At 46.8% G+C, this 20,501-nt stretch overlaps 2 protein-coding genes across 16 annotated transcripts in view; both read left to right on the top strand.

Moving 5' to 3' along the window:
• Positions 1-7,488, top strand: part of PLAAT3 (phospholipase A and acyltransferase 3) — a 32,572-nt gene extending 25,084 nt beyond the window's left edge. For 7 of the 9 annotated variants that reach the window (XM_038564190.1, XM_038564189.1, XM_038564188.1 and 4 more), the window contains 2 exons: positions 2,936-3,104; positions 6,091-7,488. In XM_038564190.1, the coding sequence (XP_038420118.1) occupies positions 2,936-3,104; positions 6,091-6,197 (276 nt within the window). In that variant the 3' untranslated portion in view covers positions 6,198-7,488. Of the gene's footprint in view, positions 1-901; positions 1,029-2,935; positions 3,105-6,090 lie in introns of those variants that run through there. The other 2 variants (XM_038564194.1, XM_038564193.1) reach the window with 2 other exon arrangements.
• A 7,104-nt stretch (positions 7,489-14,592) lies between these two features.
• LOC119864141 (phospholipase A and acyltransferase 3-like) lies at positions 14,593-20,299 on the top strand. Of its 7 annotated transcripts, none has more exons than XR_005372975.1 (4): positions 14,593-15,007; positions 16,363-16,621; positions 17,404-18,382; positions 19,864-20,299. XR_005372975.1 is itself a non-coding variant. In XM_038562513.1 (3 exons), the coding sequence occupies exons 2-3, from the start codon at positions 16,385-16,387 to the stop codon at positions 17,497-17,499; spliced, it is 333 nt and encodes a 110-aa protein (XP_038418441.1). In that variant the 5' UTR covers positions 14,593-15,007; positions 16,363-16,384; the 3' UTR covers positions 17,500-20,299. The 7 variants fall into 7 exon arrangements, 3 of the variants coding, with proteins under 3 accessions (XP_038418441.1, XP_038418442.1, XP_038418440.1); XR_005372976.1 differs by having other exon boundaries at positions 14,595-15,007; positions 18,191-18,382; XM_038562513.1 differs by having other exon boundaries at positions 17,404-20,299.
• The last annotated feature ends 202 nt before the right edge of the window (positions 20,300-20,501 follow it).

The raw sequence follows: 20,501 nt of genomic DNA on the forward strand, positions 1-20,501 counted from the left end.
TGGAAATAGGAAGAAGTCGAGCTTTCTCACTGATTCCTGCTGATTTCAATTGTTTCCACTGTGTTTTGTTCATGTCAGTGTTGCTGCTATACATGCAGGCTATAAAGACATTGTGGCTCACAGACTGGGGAAGGAGCTGGGGAAAGGGCCACTGCATACACTGGCCTGGTAGACAGACTGCAAATTAAAAAAATTTTTTTTTAAGATTTTATTTATTTATTCATGAGAGACACAGAGAGAGAGGCAGACATGAGACTCGATCCCAGGACCCCGAGATCATGACCTGAGCCAAAGGCAGCCACTCAACCACTGAGCCGCCCAGATGCCCCCAGATTGCAAATTAAGACAATAGACTTCTGCGTTGGGATGTTTTCTAAGGTGCGGAGTGCATCCTCAGCACCCAGTAACAGAAGGCATTTTCTTGACATTGAGTCTGAGGCTCTTGATGCCTTGGGAGCTTGAGTCTCTGGCCCTCATGTTTTAGGTCTGTGGCATACTGTCAGGTTTTCGAATTGTCCACAAAGAGAGCTGTGTACATCAAACATAATTGTTGAAGTAAAAGAAGAACTAGCCACACCGGACCTAATTACTGAAAGCTTATTAGAGGCAGACCAAGCCCTGGTCTGAACCACCAGTAGCTATGCGTGAGTGCGCTTTTAGGCATGTGAAATAAACCAGGTCAAGGACCAGAGGTCAAAGGGGAGGGGGAATGTTTCAAACAAAGTGAAGGATGAATCTGAGCTCTGTGCTGTGTGTGTGTGTGTGTGTGTGTGCACTCAGCAGCCCCCTAACAAAGCCAAACTATCACATCAGCAGTCATCTGCTTCTGTTAGATCTGTGTAACATGTAGTTAGTTGCCTATGTGCTATGTCAGTGATGTTTTCCTGTGCTTGTTTATTAGGACGTCACCTGTTTATCCTCCTAAAACTCCCATACTCTCTGCCTCACTGATGGGATGGTTTCCTCCTCATCTTCTTGCCTTTTCAAGTTTTGGAAACATGCTGTTGGCATTTGAGGTTAGCAGGTGCACAAAGGTTTGGTATCAGGTTTCTGGGCTTACTATGCATGCTTCTATCTCTTTGTCTTTTGCTGTTTTTTTTTCTGGAAAATATTTTATAATTTAAGTTCTAAATTTTGAAAGTAATGCATGCACACAATTTGAAAAAAAACAAACAAACAGTACTCAAAAAAGACCTGTAACAAAAACCTCTCTCTACTCCTCCCCATCTGCCCAGGCAACCACTCGTCTCTCTTTCAGTTTGGCATTTACCTATTTCTGAATTTCTAAGCAATATATGTATACTATCATCTTTTTTAAAAAAATATTTTATTTATTTATTTGAGAGAGAAAGAGTGAGTGCAAGAGCACAAGTGGGAAAGGGCAGAAGGAGAAGAAGAAGCAGACACCCCGCTGAGCAGAGAGTCCAAAGTGGGGCTTGATCCCAGGACCCTGAGATCATGATCTGAGCTGAAGGCAGAAGCTCAACCACTGAGCCACCCAGGTGGCCCTGCTACCATCTTTTTATTTGAAAAATTTAGGGATCCCTGGGTGGCGCAGCGGTTTAGCGCCTGCCTTTGGCCCAGGGTGTGATCCTGGAGACCCGGGATCGAATCCCACGTCAGGCTTCCGGTGCATGGAGCCTGCTTCTCCCTCTGCCTGTGTCTCTGCCTCTCTCTCTCTCTGTGTGTAACTATCATAAATAAATAAAAATTAAAAAAAAAGAAAAATTTAGATATGCTCTTTTGACAACTTCTTATGCTAAGTGAAGACTAAACTGTTTATTTATTTATTTTTTATTTTTTTATTTTTTTATTTTTTAAGACTAAACTGTTTAAATCATTGTTCCTGCCCCTTCCCCATTCTCTCCCTATCATTTTATATTATATATTTTTATTAAATTAACATTCAGTGTTTGTGTTATGTTTATGTAAATTTTACTCACAGCTGAGAGTTGTAGTGTATTATGAATTTTCTTTTTGGGGGGGAAGGGTTTCTTTTTTCTTGAAGATAATTATCTCCTTACATCACTCATTTTCCCTTGTACCTATTGTCAGTTCTCCGTATACTTTTCCACAAGGGAAATCATGTCCACTAGTCTATCATTTTCAAGATGTTCCCCTTGGACACCTCCATCCCCAGAGATGGCCATTCTGCTGTCTATGCTGGTTGGCTCTCGGCTGACTGCATGGCTTTACCCCAGGACCTCCCTTGTCTGTCATTCTTGAGGTTTTCTTTGCCTTCCTCTTGGATTGGATTCCCTGGTTCTATGAGCTCTTCATTTCTTTATTTCTCTGTTTTTCTCTCAATTTAGGTAGACCACATCCCTCAGAAGTGGCCTTTGATTAGAAAAACAGCACTGGAATAACGGGGCCACCAGGCTCTGGGGGCACACCTCTGCCCTCTGGTTTGGTTACAGTATGAGCTTCCTATGGCTGCTATAACAAATCACCACAGATTTCATGGCGAAAAACACCCCAAAATTATTGTCTCACAGTTCCCGAGGTCAGAAGTCTGAAAATAACTATACAGGGTAAAATCAAGATGCCAGCAGGGCTCTGCTCTTTTCTGGAGATTCTAGGGGAGTATCTGTGTTCTTGTCTTTCCCAGCTTCTGGAGGCTTCCTGTACTTGTGGCCTGTCCTCCATTTTCAAAGCCAGCAATTGCCAGTTGAGCCTTTCTCACACTGCATGATACTGATGCTTCTGACTCTCTCTTACATCTTTTGAGAAACCTTGTGATGACACTGGGCCCACCTGGATCATCCAGGATTATCTCTCTCCCCCCTTTATTAAGGTAAATTGATTAGCAATTTAATTCCATCTGGAATCTTAGTTCCCCCTTAACCATGTAACACAATATACTTAGAGGTTCCTGGAATTAGGACATAGACACCTTGAGAGGGACCATATGTCTCCTTACCCCTATTCTCTACAGCTGGTACAAAGTTGTTGCCCTGGAGTCTGCCCTCCCCATCGCTCTCAAGTTCCCTTCTATCCTCTCCTGCGCTGCTGTGCCCTCTTCTGTGGCTCACATCTTCCCTGGTTCACCTTCTTGTTTTGGTGGAACTTCCTTCAGCAGCTTCTTGAAAAAGGATGTATGGAAGGTATGTTTTTTGAAACCCTCATTTCTGAATTATTTTTTATTTTACTCTTCCACTTGGTTTTATGGTTTGGGTACAGAACTCTAGGTTAGAAACTGTTTTACTTTGGACTTTTGGAGGCAATGTTCTACTGTCTTCTTGCTTCCAGCATCTCTTTGGAGAAATCTAAAGTCATCCGAACTCTTGATCGTTCCTGTTTCCTATTTTTCTCCCCCTGCTCTAGCAATCGCAGTGTCTTTTCTTTATCCAATTTTCTAGAATTTCACAGTAATTTGTTTTGGTGGGGGCCTACGTTTATCCACTAAGAGGGGCCTCAGAGCACCATTTCAATCTGAAAATGTATGTCCTTTAGTCCTGTTAATTTTTTTTTAATTTTATTTATTTATTTATGATAGTCACACAGAGAGAGCGAGAGAGAGGCAGAGACACAGGCAGAGGGAGAAGCAGGCTCCATGCACCAGGAGCCCGACATGGGACTCGATCCCGTGTCTCCAGGATCGCGCCCCGGGCCAAAGGCAGGCGCCAAACCGCTGTGCCACCCAGGGATCCCTAGTCCTGTTAATTTTCATGAACTATTTCACTCTTGATTCGCCTCTGAGTTTCCTATATTATTTCTGTCTGGAACATATATTAATCAGATGTTGGACTGCCTGGATTATCCCTTATTTTTTATCTTTGACTTCTATTTTCTGTGTTTTTATCTTTTTGGTATATTTTTTTTCCCTAGAGATTTCCTCAACTTTATCTTTCAAACTTTTTATTGACTCTGCCATTTCCATTGTACTTTCTAAGAATTGTACCATGTTCTTTTTAAAAAATATTTTATTTATTTATTTGAGAGAGAGAAAACACAAATGGAGGGAGGGGAAGAGGAAGAGGGAGAAGCAGACTTCCTGCTGCGTAGGGAGCCTGACACGGGGCTCGATCCCAGGACCCCAAGATCACGACTTGAGTTGAAGACAGACGCTTAACTGACTAAGCCACCCAGGTGCCCTATAGCACCCTGCTCTTATTTATTGGATGCAATATGTTCTTTTATTCTCTGATGATAGTTTTTAAAAAGATGTTTTCTAGATATGATTTCTGTTTCTTCAGATTGTTTTTTATTTGTTTTGCTCTCTATTTTGTTTTATTTTTTAAGATTCTATTTATTTGACAGAGAGAGAGAGAGAGAGAGAGAGAGAGAGAGAGAGAGAACACAAGCAGGGTGAGTGGCAGGCAGAGGAAGAGGGAGAATCAGGCTCCCTGTAGAGCAGGGAGCCTGATGTAGGGCTCGATCCCCGGACCCTGGGATCATAACCTGAGCTGAAGGCAGACGCTTAACCAACTGAGCCACCCAGGCATCCCTGTCTTCTGTTTCATAGGTCCTTCTCAGATGTCTAGTTTCTTGGTCATTTGCCAATGATTAAAGGTGGGGGATTTGCTGCCTAATGGAAGCTTTGAATGAACTGGAAGGGGACAGTGGCTTGTTGACTTTGAGTTTCCCTCCTGGATGATAAAGGTGGACAGTTTGGGAGTCCTTGGCATGAGTATCTTTTCTTTCTTTCTTTTTTTCTTTCTTCTTTTTTTAAAGTTTATTTATGTAAGCAATCTGTATACCCAGTGTGGGGCTCGAACTCACCACCCCAAGATTAAGAGTCGAATACTCCCCCGCCCGATCCAGCCAGGCACCTTAGATATCTTTTGTTTCCACTTGGGCTGGTCAGATTCTCCAGGAAAGTTTTCCTGACTCTGGTGTGGTAGGTAAAGTTCTGGGGGAGCAGAGAGAGGGAGGAAGGCCAAGAGTCTCACAGCATGTTTATGGTCTCCCAGTCCCTTGTTTTTGGTATGATATCTGCATCCTCATGTGTGCTTCTCGATTCCCAGGCCCCCAAGTCTTCTTCATCCTCCGCAGAGAATAAACCTTCAGACTTCTGCTGTCATTGGGCAGGAGGTGGGGTGGGGGCATCTGGGGATCTAGCTGAAGCTCTTTCTCTCTGCTGTTTCCAGAAGTATTTGCTGTTGCAAATAGCTGACCCTTCCCAAGTCTCCTGTTGTATAATTCGGATTGATCCTCAACTTTTCCCACTGCTGCTTTAGAATTTAGAGTTCTGTAGGTCCTTATGGAATTACACCTAAAACAAATGCCTTACTGGGAACCCTGGGTGGCTCAGTGGTTGAGTGTCTCCTTTTGGCACAGGGGGTGATCCTAGGGTCCTGGGATTGAGTCCCACATTGGGTTCCCTGTGGGGAGCCTGCTTCTCCCTCTGCTGATGTCTCTGCCTCTCTCTCTGTGTCTCTCATGAATAAATAAATAAAATCTTTTTAAAAACCCAAAAAACAAAAAAACAAATGCCTTACTTTACTCTTGGGTAGGTTTCAGGAGGGAGTGAAATTTGACATGTGTTCACTTTTTACCCTGAGATCTACTCTTACTTTTGCAACATTTCTTTTTTTCTATATGAGCAATACAAGTCAGAAATACTAATAATTTAAAGTATCGCGTCACTACTACTCCTAAGTGGGTCATTTATATAAGAACCCATAAAGAGCACCTCTGTGCCTGGCAGAGCCGGGTGCGGAGGATGCAGTGAGGAACAAGATAAATGACACAGGTGAGGTCCTTGCTCTTCCTGGAGTCACAGTAGTGACCTAGTAAGTGTTCGAGAGCAGTTCCTGGGCCATCTCACACTTGCTTCAAGGGCTCCCCGATGGCCAGACAGGATGTCAGCCATCTGGGCTTCATCTCATCCATTCCACTACTACCCCTGGGGACTTGTGTGCTTTAAATACCTACTGTGGATTGGGTTGTACTGCCCTGGCCAGCTGACTCCATGCAGCTGTCCTTTCCCCAGCCAGCCCTCATTTCTCTGCCAATATTTGTTGACTCCTGGGTTTGTCAAGTGGGCCAAGGGGTGCATAAGTCTCCTTGAGTTGAATGTTCTTGTTGAATGTACAGCCCGTACTCGGATTCCCAATGGGCTCTGACCTCCCCTGCTCTCTCTTGCAGGTCAGAGATGCCGTCATGGCGGCTGGCATCGCAGGAGTGGGCTTGGCAGCCATGGGCCTCATTGGAGTCATGTTCTCAAGAAACAAGCGGCAGAAGCAATAAGTTGAAGGGATTATCCTATCAGCAGTGACTTTATACATTTAGGAGGTCTCGTTGCACCAGAGGTTTTGAGGTTTGGTTTGTGGATTTCATTCTGTTTTATAATAAGGCTTATTTTTACAGAATAAAATAAAGCCCAACAGGGGAGGATTTTACTGGAAGAAATGCAGCAGGAATTGCCTGGTGTGAAGTCTATTAAGGGCACAGCTGGGCTCTGTGTCTGGCCACACCAGATTGTGCTGTGGCCCTTTGGTGGTTTTCTCTTACTTTCTCTTTGTGGCTGCATTCTTGATCTTGCAGGAGACAGTCCAGCTCTAGTTCTTTCAAGTAATGGGAATTTCTGGTTGTGGGGAAACAGGGGAACAGCAAGGGAGATGCACAGACCTGGCTGATAATGCAAGAACAAGGACCATTGGACACCTAGAATCCTTGGCCTGGAACTAGAGCCAGCATGGTTTCTAGGACTCCGCAGCTGGAGTCTATGGATGTTCCATGAAGTAAAACCCGAACCAAAGCAAACTTCTGCCATAAGGAAAGTCAGTAGATGCTCTTCCCAATCTTGTGGAAACCTCCTGTATCTCCTTCTGTTCTCCACATCCTTCCTCTGCCTTGTGGCTCCTACTCCCCAACGCTCCTGCTTCCTTTCCGCTTGGGCTTGCCGCAAGCCCCAAATCCGATCCCACACCCCTCCTGGGCCCTTCTTCCTGGATCCCCTCAGTTTCACTCTACCCATGGACTGAGGCTCTTGGCTTTCCAGCTCATCCTATTCATGGGCCAATCAGCTCTGCCCAGGAGGATGGGTCACATGGTGGGGAGTTGCCTCAGACCTTCCTGGCTGTGGCTGCCCACATGACTGGCCTCCTGGTGGTGGAGCCCTCCTGGGAGGGCTTGGGGATGAGGCAAGACCTGTCATGGCTGGTCACTTGAGTACTGTTGCTACTGCTTGCTGGACTTGGCAGATGTTCAAAGTCGCCATTTCTCTGAAGGAGGCTTTCATGGCTTCCTCAGAAATATTCTCCTGGGACAAACTGGCCTTCCATCCACAGGGCAAGGCTTCCCATCTGGTTGCAAAAGTTTCTTTTGTTGATCTTGGTTGTCTAGAGACTGGATGGGAGCCTGGGCAGGACTCACAGTGGCTCCATGCCAGCTGCCTCCTGCTTGACCCAATCTGGTCCAGAGTAAACACATGCATCCTGGGATCGAGCCTGCTTCTCCTCCCTCTGCTGGCCGCTCCCCGCTTGTGCGCTCTCAATCTCACTCTGTCAAATAAATAAATAAAACCTTTAAAACAAAACAAAACATAAGTGCCTTTCCACATTCTGTGAGCTGTTCTAGCAAGTCATTGAACCTAATAGGGATCATGGGAACCCCCAATGTATAACCTATGGATAGAAGGACAGGGGCCTTGGACTTGTGGATGACATCTGAAAGCAGGAGCAGGGGCTATAATCCTGTGAGACTAAGCCCTTACCATGGGGTCTGTGCTAGTTCCAGGTATCACTGTCAAAATTGAAATGAATTGTTGAACATCCGTTTGGTGTCTGGAGAATCGCAGGATTGGTTGATGGTGTAAGAAAACACTCCAAGAGGTTCCGGCAAAGTCTCAACCCACTAGGGAGATATAATCATTCTCGATTTGTTTGCATCTAATAAAAATCTCAAAATACATACTGAGAATGTTGGCCTATGGCATGGAGAAATTGACAAATTCTCCATCATGGGGGGAAAATCTCAATACACCGCTCTTAGAAACTGATAAATCAAGAGACACAAAAATCAGTGAAGATATAGAAAATTTGAAAAACTTACCAACAAGCTGATTTCATACATATGGCACAGTATATCCTAACAGTGCACCATATAGTATATAGATAGTACAGTTGTGGCCTACAGATTCTTCTTGACCAGGCATGAAGGAACATTTGTAAAAACTGGCCATATCCTGGGCCCTAAAGCAAGTCTCAGCAAATTTCAAGAGACTGATAACATAAAGATTATTTTAATTATAATGCGATTCAATTAGAAATCAGTAATGAATTGATAGCTAGAAAACCGTTCTACTTCAAGAAATTTTAGAGCACATAAAGGAAATCTTCATGTACTGTTGGTGGGAATGCACATTGGTGCTGCCACTATGGAAAACAATATGAAGATTCATCAAAAAATTAAAAATAGAACTACCATATCCTGCACTTCCATTTTTGGGTATTTATCCAAAGAAAACAAAAACACTAACTCAAAAAGATACCTGCACCCCTGGGTTCACTGCACCCTTATTTACAATAGCCAAATATGGAAGCAACCTAAGCATTCATCAATGGACGAATGAATAAAGAAGATGTGATCTATGGAATATTCAATGGAATATTATTCAGCCGTAAAAAGAAGGAAATCTTGCTATTTTCAACATCATGGATAGACCTTGAGGGTATCATGCTAAGTGGAATAAGATAGAGAAAGACAAATACTGTATGATCTCACTTATATGTGGCATCTAAAACCAAACAAAACCAAACCCCAAATAAGCAAACAACAACAACAAACCAAACCAAACCAAAACAAAACAAAAAAACTAAGTGATGGATAAAGAACAAGTAGTTGATTGCCAGAGGTAGTGTAGAGAGGCTAAATGGCTGAAGGGGGTTACAAGGTAGAAACTTTCTGCTATAAAATAAGTAAGTCATGGGGATGTAATGTATAGCACGATATTATAGTTAAAATGAGGTATTGTTTATTTGAAAATTGCTAAAAGAGCAGGTCTCGGAAGTTTACATCAAGGGAAAAAAGGAGGAGGGAGAAATTGCTAGGATGGCTTAGAAGAGGCAGTCCAGAGGAGAGGAAGAGAAGCCAGTGCCCAGGAGTGAGGCTTCCCCAAGGAGAAAGAACACAAAGCCTGAAGAATGAAGACCATCCTGAGAGGTGTTAGGAGCCTATTCCTTGTAGATACATTAGTGATGAGCACACGGAACACTTAACTAACAAAGAAGATGATACAGAAATTCCTTACAAGAAATTCTACCATAATTCACAAGAAACCTCAGTGAGGAAGACCATATAAATATACCCATGTAGTAAGGCAACTACAAATACCGTTTCTGGCCAAAATAGTGATGTAACTATTGGAAGGATGAGGGTAAGGAAACTGTGGGTGAGGGTGGGAGAACAGTAAAGATGCTAAGCCTTAATTTTACAAAGAAGTCATTGCTATTTCCATTGTAAAAACCCAGAAGGAGCAAAAGTATGTTCTTGAAAAATTTAGAAACAAAGAGCAGAACACAAAGGACAAGTGATTGCCTCTGGAGAAAGGAAGTAGGAGGTCCAAAGGATGTTCTTTTCTACTATGCACACTGCAATGCTACTGACTTTTAATCTATGTGTGTAACTATATACATTACTGTGTTAAAACAATAAAATGATGTTTAAGAAAAAGAAAGTGCCTAATACGTACAAAATACCATATAGAAACAAAACCGAAACACACATACAAAACTACAAAACCCAGGATCTCTCCTCTCTGTAATCCTAAAATCCAAAGAAGCTCTAAAAACCCAAGGTAGGTGGCAAATCACATGAAGGAAAACATGGCTTGAGCGGATGTGAGGCTTTTAATAAGCTTTATTTATCACATCCCATGCATCAGTCATAGCTTCCACTGCAGAAACAGTAACATGTTTCATTAGGAAGTATTACCTGACTGCCCATTCCTGTCCCTGACCTCTTGATTATATGCACCGTATTTTCTATCTGAAATCCAGAAACTTTCAAATTCCAAAACACACGTATGTCTTAAAGGATTTGCCTAAGACTTGTTGTCACTTGTTTTATACTTCCTACGGGGATATATATGTGTTTACAAGAAAAAGAACTTGAAGGATATATTCAAACCTGATATGATATGTGGTGACCTCTGGGGACGGGGAAGGGAGACTTCAGCCTTATCCAAGGTGCCCAATTTTTGGCAAGAACAGCATCATTTCTAATTTCATAAGGGATACGCTGTTAACTTCTAAAAATACAGAGACTACTAGAGTCACCGATATCATATTCCTAATTTATAGAGCCAAATTCAGCCTCTATGAAGAAGGCATAGACTGAAGAGAGGATCTCCACCAGGAAACATACTGGAATCAGGGTCTGCACCAAGGTCATCATGTTAAGATGAGGTCATCAGGGTGAGCCCTAAGCCAACAGGACTGGTTTCCTTGTAAGAAAAAGTAGCATAGACACAGGGAGAAGAATGCAATGTGAAGACAAGGAGACACACAGAGGAAAGACAGAAGCAGATACTGAAGCCCTATGGCTAAAGCCAAGGAACGCCAAGGACTGCAGCAAACCCCCAGGAACGAGGTAGGAACAAGCACGGAGTCTTCCCCACAGGCTCACAGAGGGTATGGCCCCGCCGACAGCTGATTTCTGACTGCCAGACTCCAGAACTGTGAGACGATACAGTTTTGATATCTTGAGCCCCCTCATTTGTGGTACTTAGTGACAGCAGCCCTCACACATCACCTGTGCCTACTCATTCATGACCTCTCGGGTCCTGGATGACACGATCCATAAAGAATTATGTCTGCCCCAAACATTAACATGTCTACAGCACTGGGTCCACTGTCTCACACAAACCAGGTGTTCAAAAAAATGTGTGAAAGGATGGAGTCTAGAAAGAAATTTCAGGTGAATCGATGTGAAACTCAAGTATTGATGGAAATGTTTCAGGAACCCTCAACCACTGAGTCGTGGCACCAGAAAAGAATCACCAGTTATTAAGTACAAGCTATTGCTACTAGTAACATTAACAGCCAAAGTTAAGGGATTAGTGTCTTTTCTTTTTAAAGGAATAGGAATTAAAACTAACTCAGGGTTATCCCCGTAATAAGTGACACCGTCATTCCTTTGCATGCTTCTATGTTTTCTTGAACGTCAGTGGGACAAGTGGAATCAGAAAGGTATGCCAACCCTCCTGTGTCTCTGCCTCTCTCTCTCTCTCTTTCTTTCTCTCTCTCTCTATCATAAATAAATAAATAAATCTTTTAAAAAAAGAGAAAAAAGAAAGGTATGCCAAGGGGCACCTGGGTGGCTCAATGGTTGGGCATCTGCCTTTGCCTTAGGTTGTGATCCCGGGATCCTGGGATCAAGTCCCATATCAGGCTCCCTGAGGGGAGCCTTCCTCTCTCCTCATCAATCATGAATAAATAAAGAAAGACAAGAAAGACAAGAAAAGACAAGACAAGAAAGAAAGAAAAAGAAAGAAAAGAAAAAACAGACATGCCAAGAATTACATTCAACTCTGGCATATTCATGAAAGAGTATTTTACAGGAATAACACATAAAAACTGCTGCATGGTGAAAAGAAGATAATAACTAGTAACAGTACTCGTAATAAAAACGGCCCACAGTTATTAAGCACATACTCTTTTCTAGGCATGTAATTCTCTGCATTTTATAAATACTTATTTATTTAGCTTCACCTGGATTTTTGCAATAGCTTCATAACCAGTCTCACCAAATGCACACCTGTCCCTAAAAATCTATTCTAAATAGCCACAGCGATCCTCTGCTCAAAGTACATCACGCCTCTGCTCAAAACATGGCTCCTATATCCATCCCCCAGAGGAAAAGCCTGAGCCCTTGGCATAGGCCGATATGAGCACGACCTAAATGCCTCTCTGACTTTATCATTAAGCCTCATCCTGTCACAAGGCACCTGGGTGTCTCAGTGGTTAAGAATCTGACTCTTGGGAATCCCTGGGTGGCTCAGTGGTTTAGCACCTGCCTTTGGCCCAGGGCGTGATCCTGGAGTCCCGGGATCGAGTCCCACATCAGGTTTCCTGCATGGAGCCTGCTTCTCCCTCTGCCTGTGTCTCTGCCTGCCCCCACGCCCCCGTCTCTAATGAATAAATAAATAAAATCTTAAAAAAAAAAAGAGGGAGTCTAGAAAGAAATTTCAGGTGAAAAGGTGTGAAACTCAAGTTTTGATGGAAATGTCTCAGGAACAACAGCCCTCAACCCCTGAGTCGTGGCACCAGAGTAGAGCCACCAGTTATGAAGTACAAGTTATTGCTAGCAATAACATCAAGATCCACAGGTGAGGAATTATTGTCTTTGCTTTTTAAAAGAATAGAAATTGGAACTCTCTCAGTAATCCCCATAATAAGTGACACCGTCATTCCTTTGCACACTTCTATGCTTTCTTGAATGTCAGTGGGACAAGTGGAATCAGAAAGGCATGCCAAGACTGGGGAAGAGTTAAGGTGGTGGAGGAGTAGAGGACCCCAAGTCCATCTGGTCCCTGGAATTTAGCTAGAGAGTCATCAAATCATTCTGAACACCGGCAAAATCAATGGGAGATCTGAGAAAAGAAATGCTGCAATTCTACCAATAGAAAAGTGACCACTTTTTTGCAGGGTAGGTGGTGAGGAGACTTGAATTCAGGGTGATAATCTATGAAGGATATGGCCAAGGGAGGAGCCTGCATAAGGTGCTACCGCCAAGTCATAGAAGCAGCCAGCACAAAATCAGAACTTGAGAGTCTGCTACAGGGGTAGGGGGTGGGGGGACACGACTCCCTGGCTGGAAGGTGCTCGGGTGGCAAAGCAGAATCCCGGGTGGGACAGCATGGTCTCAGGATCCCTGGGGTCACGGGACAGGGGTGCCTGAAGGAAGCAAAGGTCCCAAGCATCAGAGCAGGGAGGCCAGATGCAAACAGCGACACTGGCACCAGCTCTCAGATGGGGGGTTGCCGTAAACCTCGAACCAACCCATGGTCTGGGGGGCTGCTCTCCAAGCAGTGGTGTAACCCCCTCCAGATATTCCCCTACTCCCCGACTCCTCCCTGCTGCCCCACCTCCCACCCCTCCACTCCCCATCAGGAGCCGGACAGGTGCTGCTGCAAGAGTCCATAAAGTTTAGAGTCTCAAATAGGGTGGTGGGACTGAGACAAAAGTGCTGGGCCACAGGCTGGGTGAACCCAGACTGTAGATGGAAACCAGGAAGCCAAGAGTGATTGACTGCTTCTCTGTGAGGGCCCACCTAGGGCTAGGCTTTCAGCTAGGGCTAGGGCTTTCAGCTCTGGGGCTAGAGATTGGGGCACTGCCATTTTCATCACCCCCCACCCCCACCCCCCACCCCGCATTGGTGGGTGCCAAAGCCTAAAGGGAGCAAAACACTGCCAGCTAGTGGAGGCTGGAGGGGCTTCCACTGAGCCTGACCCCTGGCTGGGGGGGATCCGCCTGGGTGAGGACGCCTGAGAATCAGAGCAACAGCTCCTCCCCCAGAGGACCAGTAGGAACAACCTGGGAGCACCAAGGATTCGGATCCTAGAGAACTGCAAAGCTTCAGCTCTTGGGGAAAACAGGATAAGCATTCATGCGTTGTATATTTTTTGGTCTTTCAGTATTCCTTTTTTCTAGATATTTTCCTATTTCCTTTTTTCTCTTTTTTATATGTTTATTATATGTATATATATGCCATATACATCTTTTATTTTTGGTTGCCTTTCATTGTATTTTATTTTAATTTTGCACAAATCAAAACTACAATGACATATCACCTCACATCTGTCAGAATGGCTCAAATAAAAAACACGGTGAAATAACAAGTGTTGGCAAAGACGTGGAGAAAAAAAGAACTGCCCTGCACTGTTGGTGGGAATGCAAACTGGTGTGGCCATCGTGGAAAACAGTATGGAGGTTCTTAAAAAAAAATTAAAAATAGGGGATCCCGGGGTGGCTCAGCGGTTGAGTGCCTGCCTTCGGCCCAGAGCGTATCCTGGAGTCCCAGGATCGAGTCCCGCGTCGGGCTCCCTGCATGGAGCCTGCTTCTCTCTCTGCCTCTCTCTCTCTCTCTTTCTCTCCCCCCATGTCTCTCATGAATAGATGGATAAAATCTCTTTAAAAAATTAAAAATAGAGACACCTGGGTGGGTCAGTCATTTAAGTGTCTGCCTTTGGCTCAAGTAATGATGCCAGAGTCCTGGGATCAAGCCCCCAGTAAGGCTCCTTGATCAAAAAGGAGCTTGTTTCTTCCTCTTCCTCTGCAGCTCCCCCTACTGTGCTCTCTCTCTCTCTCTCTCTGTCAAATAAATAAATAAAATATTTAAAAAAATTAAAGATAGAGCTATCCTACGATCAAGTAAGCATACTGCTGGGTATTTACCCAATAAATATAAAAACATGATTCAAAAGGACACATAAACCCCTATGTTTGTTGCAGCATTATTTACAATAGCCAAATTATGAAATCAGCAGAAATATCCATTGAAAGATGAATGGATAATGAAGTAGCGAGATTTTATATATACATATATATGATTGAGCCATAAAAGAATGAATGAATTCAGCCATAAGAGAATGAAATCTTGCCCTTTGCAACAACATGGATGGATCTAGAGAGTATAATCCTAAGTGAAATAAGTCAAAGAAGGTGACTCATGTGAATTCACTCGTGTGTGGAATTGAAGAAACAAAACAAATGAACACAGGTGGAAAAAAGAGACAACCGAGAAGCTGACTCTAGAGAACAAACTGGTGGATACCAGAAGGGTGGTGGGAGGGTTTCCCACCTGAGTGAGGAGAGCCCCTCCCCGTTTCCTACAGGTGATGGAGGGAATCTGCAGGCTGGGCTTGGGCTCCTTATAGGTCAGGCTCTAGTATATTCCAACTAAGAATATTCCCTGGCTCATCTCTGTCTGTCTCTGGTTTTTCTGGTGCAGGCCAATCCCAGACCAAGTCGTGGAGACCTGATTGAGACTTTTCCCACTGGCTTTCAATCCCTGGTCGTCTATGTGAGATATGGCTATGTGGTTCATGTGGCTCCTTTGGGTAAGGACAGATTTTGTGTTTAAGCACAAGGGTTGAGGTGGAGAGTGTGAATGATTGCACGATGATGGACTCATCCTCATTTCAGTGTCTGGTGTCGGAGGCGCTCATTGACCATTTGCTGCCTTGTCTTGCCTGCTCCGAGTGTCAGCTGCTCTTCCTCTCTAGCAGGAACTGTGTGGAGATACTGTTGACCTTTTTATTTTTTTTAAAAGATTTTATTTATTTATTCATGAGAGACAGAGAGAGAGAGGCAGAGACATAGACAGAGGGAGCAGCAGGCTCCCCCAGGGGAGTCCCAGTGCAGGACTCAATCCCCAGGACCCTGGGATCACGACCGGAGCCAAAGGCAGATGCTCAACCACTGAGCCACCCAGGCGTCCCGAAACTGTTGCTATTCCACTAGAAAATGGGGTTCACTCCCAGGCAACCCACTGCATTTGAGGAGCACCCTTCATGGATCCCACCCCTATGTATTCGCTGCTCTGGAGGAACAAACAGGACTAAGAAGCAAAGACTTCCTCTGAATGGTTACCGACCCCAGGTCTCCCAGCTCCACTGAACCAACTTGCAGTCCCAGGGCCTCTGCTTCCTGGCAGTAGGACTCAAACACATGACTTTGCCTGGTTGGGTTCAGGTGCACCCTGCCGGGCAGAGAAGACCCCCTACCTCCTGGGCTAGAGGAATGTCATGAAAGGGGGCTCGGGAAAGCCCCAGGGCAGGGCTTGGCCAGATGCCAAATTCCCTCCTGTGTCTTTCCTCCTGGAGAAGGCTGAGCTGGGAGAGTGTGGACACTGCCAGGCCTGGTCCCTTCAATTTGTAAATGATGAAGCTAGTGAGACGAGAAGGGACTTGCCCGAGACCTGGTGAGTGAGCCGGAGCTAGGGGCTGGAGCCCTGGGGTCAGGCTTCATCCTCCTCTACTGCTTCCTTTCTTACTGTTTCAAAATGCCACTCTAGCCTGCTGGGGCCACACAGCTGTGGGCCAGGGAGGCTCAGTGACGGTCTCTAGGTCGCAGGCTCAGTATAGGAAACTGGGATGAGGACCTGGGTGTCTTCTGGCCTCCTCTGCTCTGCACTGGACTCTTGCAGGAGCATCTGAGCTCATGGGGTCATTCAGAAAGACTCCTGTCCTTTGCTTTAGCAGTGAGGAAACCATAGCCCATGGGCTCCTGGTGATTTCTCCAAGGTCACCCAGGTGTGGGTCCGTCCTGTTTCTGAGCTGGGGGCCAGGCAGGTTGGCCATGGCCCATACTCACTGATGATGCCAAGGGCGATGGGCTGCCTGCTTGGGGCTGCAGGGGAGCCCATGGGCCTGCCCAGGGTTGAACCCGCCATGTCTGCTCTGTGAATTCCCAGGTGACACGGAAGGGGCAGCGTCATGTCCACCCTGACCGAGAAGGCCGTGGTGAAGAAGGAGCTGTTGTACGATGTGGTCGGGAGAGACAAGTACCAGATTAATAACAAACACGATGACAAGTACTCGCCGCTGCCTCCCAGCAAAATCGTCCAGCGGGCGGAGGAGCCGGTGGGGCAGGAGTTGCCCTATTCGCTGCCCTGTGAGAACCGCGAGCACTTTGTGAACGAGCTGCGCTACGGGGTGGCCCGCAGTGACCGGGTGCGTCCTCAGCCTGTGTCCTCAGCCCCAAGAACCAGCCTGTCCCTCAACCGACTGTGGCAGCACATCAGTGTGGACTGGACTGGGCTGGAGACGGGAGGCACGGATAAGATCAAAGAGCAGAGACAGGATCCCTGTCCTTGAGGATGTCACGGTTGGGGTGGGGACAGCAGTGTGGAGGCGACCCCCCCGAGGCACTGCAGACTGCTGGGGGTGGCGGCCAAGGACGGGGGTCAGCTCGCTTCTCCAGCCCTCGCTGGCCACCAGGTCCCGAGATGGACCCTAGTCGCGGCCCCAGAGGCAGGTGTTACCATCCCACTTTACAGACGGGGAAACCAGCTTAGACGGTGTATGCAGCCTGTCTGAGCTCACTCAACAATTAGGGATTGAGTCCCTGCTACATGACAGCCACTGGGCAGGGGTGGGATTTGAACCCAGGTGTGTTCTTCTCCAAAGGCTCGGGTCAAGCGAGGCTTCACGGAAGAGCTAATACCTGAGCTGAGTCTGATTTAATTCTCTTCATTAATCTGAAACTGGAAAGTGAGCTGGAGATTGCCAGGGAGTAGGGCAATAAGGAAGGTAGGCAGAGGGAATAGTTGTGAGCTACCTCCCTGGAGATGGGCTTGTGCTTCCAGATTGCTTCCAGAATCCTCTGTGGGCAGGGGCAGCTCCTTCGTTCATCGTCCCTGTTGGCATCCAGGAATGTTCAGAGTTTAGGCTGTGTGCTGTGGATTTAGGGTGGCTGAGGGTTAGGCTTTTTTTTTTTTTTTTTTTTTTTGTAGAGTGGGAGGAGGCCTCTGGTGACAGAGGGACATGCACAAGGAGAAGCCTTACCTTCCAGAAATGAGGATCCTCACCCAGAGCAGGCTGTTAACTGAGGGCGCTGCTCCTGGCTGGGGGCAGAGTGGGAAAGCTGTGTGGTGCCCAGCACTGACCCTGTGATGGGCTCTCTCTCCTTTGGGCTGAGGAGGGTAGGCTTGCCTCTGTCCAGGAGGAATGGCAGGGGGTGGTGAGGTGGGGAATGTGGAGGTGCGGAGGGGTGGCTCCCAGTCATTGTCTAGAAGCCTGTCCCAAGACTGTGATAAGCCTCAACAGTCAATCTGGAAGACCCCGACTTTTTGAGAGAGCTTGTCCCTCAGCTGTTCTTCTGGGAGGTGAGAAATCAAGAGGGCAGGAGGGACCCAGGCGTGGTGAGCCACTTCTTTTATTTGGTTTGTCCCTTACTCTGGTGCCTCTCTTTCCGAACTCCTTCCCCTGAAGATGGCTCATTAACTTGCCTTTCTTTCTCCTTCTCACTCCTGATTCTGCCTCTGGAGACTCTGCTCTCTATCTCTGAGAGTGGGGGCTTGTGAGACCCGGCAGCACTTGCAGCCTAGGGTGAGTGCATCCAAATGTCACCCCAGGAGACAAGCAGAGTCTCGTGGGGCTTCTTGCCACATGAGGCCAGGTGCTCAAGCTGACTCCAGCTCCCCAGAATACCTGCCTGAAAAAGCTCAGCGCTGCCAGGAGAATCTACCGTCTATTCCAGCCAACATCTGACCATAGGCCCCTGACCTCCCTTTCTTCCAGCATTTCCTAAAAAGGGCTTACGATTAGGAATCCGTCCTCCGCCTGGGAGACACGTATGTATCTCTTACAACTGAGATGTGTCTGTCTCGAGGACCTGGAAGCTATTTCTTTGAATATAATCATCAGGAAGAACAGAGCCTCTGTCTCCCAGTCTCTGGAGGAGGGTAGGATCCCACCTTCCGTACCTGCCAGGTAGGGGACTGCGCTGGCCTCAGGCCCGGACCCTGCCCCACCCTTGGCCATGCTGGCGCCTCCCCTCTTGAGCACCTGCTCACCTCTCCCTCCTGCTTGCTGGGAAACGCCCAGTCGCCTCTGTGCCCATCGGACTGGCTGAATACCATCTGTCCTCACTGCTTTTACTACCATGTGGCTTGGACCCTTGGGAAAGTTTCTGCGTGTGTCTGAATGAAGCAGTTCTCCTTCCCCAATCATCACAAGGTTCAAATTCATAGATAAGTCACAGAAATCTGCTCTTTGGTGGCTGTTTTGACCATTTGCTCCCCTGGCTGTGAAGGGCTGAGTGTGTTCACTAGCACTACGGGTCGGGCGGTCCCGGGCCCCGTCACTTGCCAGCCCTGTGAACTACTTCTGCTGCCCACCCTGTCATCTCCACAAAATGGGAAGGGACCAGGAATAGAAACAGGGTTGCGGGCAGATTAAGAAAGCTAGAGTGCCTGCAAAGTCCCTCGACCCCTGGAAAGCAGCCAGTCCCCCACTTCGCTGTCCCCTTCCGCCTCTAGTCTCCTCTGCCCTGCTTTCCAGGTCACAGAGGCGGGGGCAGGGCCGGGCCCCCAGGCTCACAGCAGTTGTTCCCTGTCCACCCATCCTCAGGCATCATCCTCTCGGCTCCACCTCATCATCCGGTGTTTCCAGAGGATCTGCCTCCTTTCCCAGAGCCCTTTTCCCCTCAGTGCACAAGTGAGATAAGCTTATTTCATAAAAGCAGAGCCTCAGTGCTACTCAGTGTCAAGACAGTTGTTCAGCAGGTGAACCGTGAACACCTGCTATGTGCTTGCAGGTAGGCTGCGCACCTGGGGCAGCGAAGGCAAGCCAGGAGAGCTCCGGCCCTCAAGCCCTGGAGAGTGGCAGCGTCACAGGGCCACCATCCCCAGCTTCACAGTTGCTTCAAGGCTTGGGGCTGGCCAGTCCTGACCTAGAACACTCACCCCTGGCCCTCTGGCCTTTCCGCAGCCACCGCTGGGGCTTTCCCATGCTGTCCATACCACAGGACCATGAGCTCTACTCCCTGGAGTGTCCACACCTATAGCTCCTTCCTCCTCTCATCATTTCCTCACCAGGCACCTCCCGCCCTCTTGGATCCCCCTTCCCTGCTCCTATTTGTTCTGCCTGCGGTTCCATTGAGAGGACCAATGCCAGATGCGTCTTTCCGGAGCTGAGGGTTCTTTTTTTTTTTTTTTTTTTTCAGATTTTATTTATTTATTTGACAGAGAGAGAGAGAAAGAGAGAGCAGAAGCAGGGGGAGTGGCAGGCAGAGGGTGAGGGAGAAGCAGACTTCCTGCTGAGCAGGGAGCCAGACATAGGGCTCCATCCCAGGTCCCAAAGACCATAACCCAAGCTGAAGGCAGATACCAACTGAGCCACCCAGGCACCCCCTGAGCTGAGGGTTCCTGGTGTGTGTTTCTGTGGTCAGACCCCTTTCTCTTCTGCTGCAGATTGCTGAGGCGGCCCTCGCAGACAAGTGATGACAGTAGCTCTCCTGGCTGCTGTGTTGTTCGTCCGGCCTCAGCTGGCCAGAAGCCAGTGGAAGAAGCATTAAGTTCAACGAACTGTCCTGATGGCAACAAGTTAGTGCGGAGAAATGTTGCTTGGCCAGCAGGCGTGGAATTTGGTTGATTGTTTTCATTCTGTTTTGTGATCATTGAGGCTAATTTCAACCAAGCTAAATACAAGCACAGGAAAATTTTATTTGGGAATAAATGTAAATTCATTTAGTTGGAGAAATAAAAACCTCACGCGAATTCATTAAATCTTGGGCAGCCCGGGTGGCTCAGCGGTTTAGCGCCGCCTTCTGCCCAGAGCGTGATCCTGGAGACCCAGGATCGAGTCCCACGTTGGGCTCCCTGCGTGGAGCCTGCTTCTCCCTCTGCCTGTGTCTCTGCCTCTCTCTCTCCCTCTCTGTGCCTCTCATGAATAAGTAAATAAAATCTTAAAAAAAAATCAAATCTCCTTTAAATTCTTTTAAAGGCATAGTTGGCTCCATTATAGATTGAAGGGTTGTGTGCCCCTAAAATTCATGCTGAAGGCCTAATGTGATGGTTCCTGGAGGTGAGAGGGCTTTGGGAGGTGAGTA

This window comes from Canis lupus, chromosome 18, assembly GCF_011100685.1.
Source record: "Canis lupus familiaris isolate Mischka breed German Shepherd chromosome 18, alternate assembly UU_Cfam_GSD_1.0, whole genome shotgun sequence".
Taxonomy (NCBI): domain Eukaryota; kingdom Metazoa; phylum Chordata; class Mammalia; order Carnivora; family Canidae; genus Canis; species Canis lupus.

Bases quoted from the DNA above. Each gene is read 5' to 3' on its own strand.
- LOC119864141 (XM_038562512.1), top strand. From the start codon at position 16,385: ATGTCCACCCTGACCGAGAAGGCCGTGGTGAAGAAGGAGCTGTTGTAC.